Source organism: Lactuca virosa, chromosome 4 (genome assembly GCF_052849685.1).
Source record: "Lactuca virosa cultivar CGN04683 chromosome 4, Lactuca_virosa_CGN04683_v6, whole genome shotgun sequence".
Classification (NCBI taxonomy): domain Eukaryota; kingdom Viridiplantae; phylum Streptophyta; class Magnoliopsida; order Asterales; family Asteraceae; genus Lactuca; species Lactuca virosa.
The window spans coordinates 110,428,146-110,433,823 of NC_136429.1; the positions used below are offsets into that span (position 1 = coordinate 110,428,146).

At 30.6% G+C, this 5,678-nt stretch overlaps 1 protein-coding gene across 1 annotated transcript; it reads left to right on the forward strand.

Annotated features, from left to right (window-relative positions):
• Window positions 1–1,684: 1,684 nt before the first annotated feature.
• On the forward strand, window positions 1,685–5,138 carry LOC145107228 (uncharacterized). Its single transcript, XM_079044068.1, has 2 exons — window positions 1,685–3,223; window positions 4,696–5,138. Exon 1 carries the CDS (start codon window positions 1,704–1,706, stop codon window positions 3,195–3,197), a length of 1,494 nt encoding a protein of 497 aa, XP_078900194.1. The 5' UTR covers window positions 1,685–1,703; the 3' UTR covers window positions 3,198–3,223; window positions 4,696–5,138.
• Window positions 5,139–5,678: the final 540 nt, after the last annotated feature.

The following is a 5,678-nucleotide window of genomic DNA, read 5'->3' on the forward strand; positions in this document are numbered from 1 at the left end:
TGGCAAACACATTTTATTTTTATTTTGTGTCACCTTTGTTTTCTTCTTTGATAAAGACCAACAATTTGTTTTTGTTATTAAAGTTGCCAACAAACAAACCATACATGTTTTTTTTTTCTTTCTAATTTTTCTTTTTACAATTTTAAACTTAATGTATTAATTAAAAATTAAAAATTATAGGAATTGGTTCCGATATAATACATTCGGGTCTAGGGATTAGAACAAGTGACATATCTATAGTTGCATAACCATGTTTTAGCTCATAGTTTTTTTATAATTTTCTTTTCTAACTATTGCTAATTGTTTATAAAATTTACGATGTTCTAAAAAAATAACATGTGTTTCAAACCTTACAATAATAATAATATGTGTCGTCAAAAATACCAATAAAATTTCCGTCATTCAAATAAAAAACAACAACAAATATGCGTTGGAAGCCTTAAAATAACAATAATGCTCTTATTACTTGGTTTATTAGTCATCAACGGATTTAAGTGGTTTTCAGGGGGTCCCGAGACACTATTCGATTTCAGCTCGTTAGTGGAGTATTTTTTTATTTTATTATTATTATTATTATTATTATTATTTTTTATTTGTATTAAGGTGCGCTCACTATAAAAATATGTGTCACTACTAGTTTATAGGTCCATAAAAAACATTGTGCTAATACTACTGTAAGTTCTTGCGTCCACCACTTTCGGTCATATAACAAGTATGTAGTTTTTCGTTGTAGGTTTATCAGACTAAAGCTTAAAATAAAACTTCAATTTTATAAAGGGAATAAATTTTTTAAAACAAAAACACTTAACAAAAAAACATGTTTAATAAATATTTATATTTTTTCTTAGAAATAATATTAAGTGTAAGCTATAATTTATAAACTAGATTTCAATATGATGGTTCTTTAAATTCAAGGGTTTAGGTCATTTTTGATCACTTAACTTTTGGTTTTGTGCTCATTTGGTCACTTAACTTTTTTTAAGTTTTAAAGGTCATCAAACTTTTGAATTTGTGCTCATTTAGTCATTTAACTTTTGGTTTGGTCACTTAACTTTTAGATTTGTGCTCATTTAGTCACCTAACTTTTAAAATTGTGCTTATTTCGTCACTAAACTTTTGAAAAAATTTAAAAGTTTAGTGACTAAATGAGCACAATTTTAAAAGTTAGGTGACTAAATGTGATCAAACCAAAAGTTAAGTGACTAAATGAACACAAAGCCAAAAGTTGGATGATCTTTTAAAGCTTAAAAAGAGTTATGACCAAATGAGCACAAAACCAAAAGTTAAGTGACCAAAAATGACCTAAACCCTAAATTCAACAAGGTAAATTTTCATACACAATAAACGAAATTTGTATTTTAGTTAGTCTTATGTTTTTATCTTATTTTTTTTATAAATTTTTAACTACATTTCTTGTATTTGTGTTCTTTAAATTCAATAAGGTAAAATTTCATACACAATAAACGGAATTTGTATTTTAATTAGTCTTATGTTTTCATCTTATTCTTTTATAAATTTTTAGCTAAATTTCTTGTATTTGTATTTACATTGTGGATAAATGGAAAACATAAAACACAACAATCATATAAATAATTATATACTATTGTCTAATTTACCTCATTAAAAGCATACTAGCTTCTTCAATATTCCATGCCTTGCTTTTACGCACTCCCAAAAGGCTCTCTTTTATCTCATCACTACACATGTATATAACTCCTTTTCCTGCTCCATCACTTACTAAACTTCTCCTTCAATGGATTGCTTTCCTATCATATCTTAGAATTCCAATAAAAGCAATGGAATTCAATTCTATTCATCATCTATTTCCCAAATTATCATCTCCTTGCTCACATCCTCTTTTCTCCATCATTGTAACTCTTTACACCTTAATTCTTCTTTACATTCCATCTTTTTTCATATCAATAGCTTTATCTCCTGTTCTTAATTCCACGGGAATCATACTCATTTCTCTTCTCAGATTAGGAGTGAACAAGTTAGAAAAAGAATCAAGATTTTTAGATTCCCGTGACAATGAGAGGTTGGCAAAGGAATCCTACTCTTTGGAATCAAGAGTTCTTGATTGCAACGACAACCATTCCAACCTTATTTTGTATTCAAAATTTGCTCCAGAATCTAAATCTTTGGAATCAAGACTTATCGACTTCGTAGCCCAAAACCAAACTCATGCAGAATTTGAGCCTGAATCTGTTTTAGACTTGGAATGCAATGAAACACATGTGGAGTTTGAGCATGATATGGTATTGGAATCCAATTCCATTGAATCATCACAAGTGATTAAAGAAGGGCCCATATACGAGCCTAAATCTGGTTTAGGCTTGGAATGCAATGAAACCCATGTGAAGTACGAGCATGATATGGGATCGATGTCCAATTCCATGGAATCAACACAAGCGATTGTAGAAGGAGGGTCAACATACGAGCCTAAATCTGGTTTGGACTTGGAATGCAAGTTTGAGCATGACATGGGATTGGAGTCCAATTCCATGGAATCATTACAAGCTATTGAAGAAGGAGGGCCAACATACAAGCCTAAATCTGGTTTAGACTTGGAATGCAATGAAACCCATGTGGAGTTTGAGCATGACATGGTATTGGAATCCAATTCCATTGAATCATCACAAGTGATTGAAGGAGGGCCCACATACGAGCCTAAATCTAGTTTAGACTTGGAATGCAATGAAACCCATGTGAAGTACGAGCATGATATGGGATTGGAATTCACTTCTACGGAATCACCTCAAGCGGTTCAAGGAGGGCCAAAAATATTGGAAACGGGTCCCAAACAAGTGGATACAACAATGGCGTTTCTTGAATGGAACATGAGAGCACCATTGGAGATCATATATGAAGCATACGAAGGAGAAGAAGATGATGAAGATAGTAATGAAAATCATGAGGTTTCCAATGATAAACATGATGTGGGTTACGAAAGATATCCATCTTTATTGATGTATTATCCGGATAGTGAGACAGATAGCTCCTCAGATGGCGATTTCCCCATGAATGAAAAGTGGGAAACACATGAAAGTGTGTTCTTCAAATGGGAAGATGAAGAGGAAGAGCGGGAAGAACTTATTGAGATCTCATTAGATCATTATGGGAAGAGAAGTATTGAATGTTGTCATGTTGAGGAAGATAATTTGATTGAAATTGACCTTTTTGGCACCAGAAGTTGAATTTTCACTTCTTCAACTATATACAGGTAATAGGTACAATTTCGCAAAAAGTAGTAACTAGAGTTTTAAACTATGGTACTTTTTTTTTTGTTCTAAATAATATCTGTTTTATAATGGTGAAAATGGAGCACTTCTGAATATGATAAAGAAAGATTTTTGACAGAACTGTTTTTATACATTTAGTTTTCATAATTCTTTTGAAGTCATTATCTTTTTTTGGTTATCTACTTGTGCATATTGAACAGATTAATTCTTCTTTTCAAATTTTCTTATTAAAACAATTCATTTCATTATTGTATTCAGATTTTAGTAACTATCTTTAATTATTTACATAATTGGTATTCTTTGTTGTATTCAACTTTAATAAGCTTTAACTGTTATGTTTGAACTGTTTTATTGTAAGAGATAACATATGATCAAAACGGTTGATATACAAACTTTGATAGTAATAAATAATTTCAATAACAAAATAAAATAAAAAAGTCAATGAATGATATCTATACAGGGAAAGCGTGTTACTTAAAACATAATAATATGTGGACACTGCAAAAAATCAGTGTCTTGGAATATCACATTGACAGAAAGCCAAGTGATATGTTTCCCATTAAAGTTAAAAGAATGGTCCATCCCATGTTCCAGAGGTCGTTGTGACTAAACTACCCTTTAGACATCTTCTTTTAAATAAAGACACATTTTTAAGTTATATGAAAAAGTACTGAGCCCTAAAATATCCAAACTTGGGCTGCAAGAAGTCACCTAAGAACTTGAAAGAATAGTAGTGATTTTTTTCCTATCGGTAAAGAAAGGAACCAAGAGAGTAACGGTGATAAGAAAATAAAGATCTTAGTAAGGTAAATCGTATAAAAGTTACTATATTTAGAAAATGAATATTATGTTATTTTTGTTACAATTAAGTTTTTTAACGTTCTGAAATATTAACTCCTTAACCGATCAACTCAATTTGTTTTTCGTTAACTTGCTAGTATTTGATGACATGACATGCTGACACCAGAGGCGGAACATAGAAGGGGCTAGGGGGGCCATGACCCCCCTGATTTTTTATCTACCAAATAGCAACAACTATAGAATCGTGATTATATAAGTTAATATTCTAAGAAATCAAAACACTAGCCCCTCACCTTTTTTCTACCGAATATTAGTAATTAAACTTAACATTTTTAGAAAATCAAAAGCAACCATATATTATCAAACTTATCCAAGGAAAACTAATTTGACTAGAAAGTAGAAAATATACACAATAATCGCATAAAAAGTTGGAGACTTACAAATTAACCATATAAAAATTCTATGAAATCAATTATTTACTTACATCTTCAAATCAATAAACCCTAAAAATACTATCGCCTCCGCTTCTTGTTGGATCACACTGAAACTAGAAGATGTCAGATCGCTTTTCCTTGGTTTGAAACAATAACTAGTTCTTCCGCACTCGTGCAAGTTACAACTCACCAGACTTCTTGCTATCTCCCTTTTTCAGGTTCAGTCGACTCTTCTCCGTCGGCTCTTTATTCTCTCTCCTCCCCGAGTCGCCGGCGCCAGACCACCACTGCTTTCCTCTCAGCCGACTCCACAGCGCAGGTCCACATTTCCTCTTTGTGTCTCTTCATATCACTTAAGACTATGAGTCTCTTACTACTCTCTCCGTCTCTCGTTTCTAGATACTGATAAGTATCTCATTTATATATTTATATTATAAATCTTTAGTCACAGATGTAGATGGATGTATAGGGGTAATAAAGATGTAGTAGGTACAGCATAGATATATAGGGCACTGGTGATGAACATAGATGATAAAATGTATGTATAGGGGTAATAAGTACAACATAAAAAAAAGTCTTACACAAAAATAAAAGACGTGGTACATATGTATGGGTAATAAAATTGGAGTCAATAAAGTTGGAGTAATTGTGATTTTAGATATATATTTACCATGATAAATTCAATATATATATATATATATATATATATATATATATATATATATATATATATATAATTTTTTGTAAATATTAGTTTCGGCCCCTAGCCTTTATTGTTGGTGTTCCGCCCCTGGCTGACACTACATTATTTAATTATTTGACGTTGACATGACATGATAACGTGTCAAAATTGAAAAAACATTGGTACAAAAGACTCTAAGACTACAGATGTGGGTGCGGTAAGGGAATGAGTATTCAAATTTGACATTTTTTTGTTCCACATTAACATTATGGTTTTCAATTTTGGTTCAAAGTTGGCTATTTCTTTTTAAAACCATATAAATATTTTTTTTTCGTTTGAAATTGTCTAAATATAATTTTTTACGTTTGAAAATTATATACTTTTATGTAAATACATGTTTTTTTTATTTAAACCGTAATGTTATGTATAATATGTATTATGTATATTGTAACAGTATATTTCTTTTTTTTATTAAATACACAATTTTAATATAGAATATGAATTTTCACATATAAATAT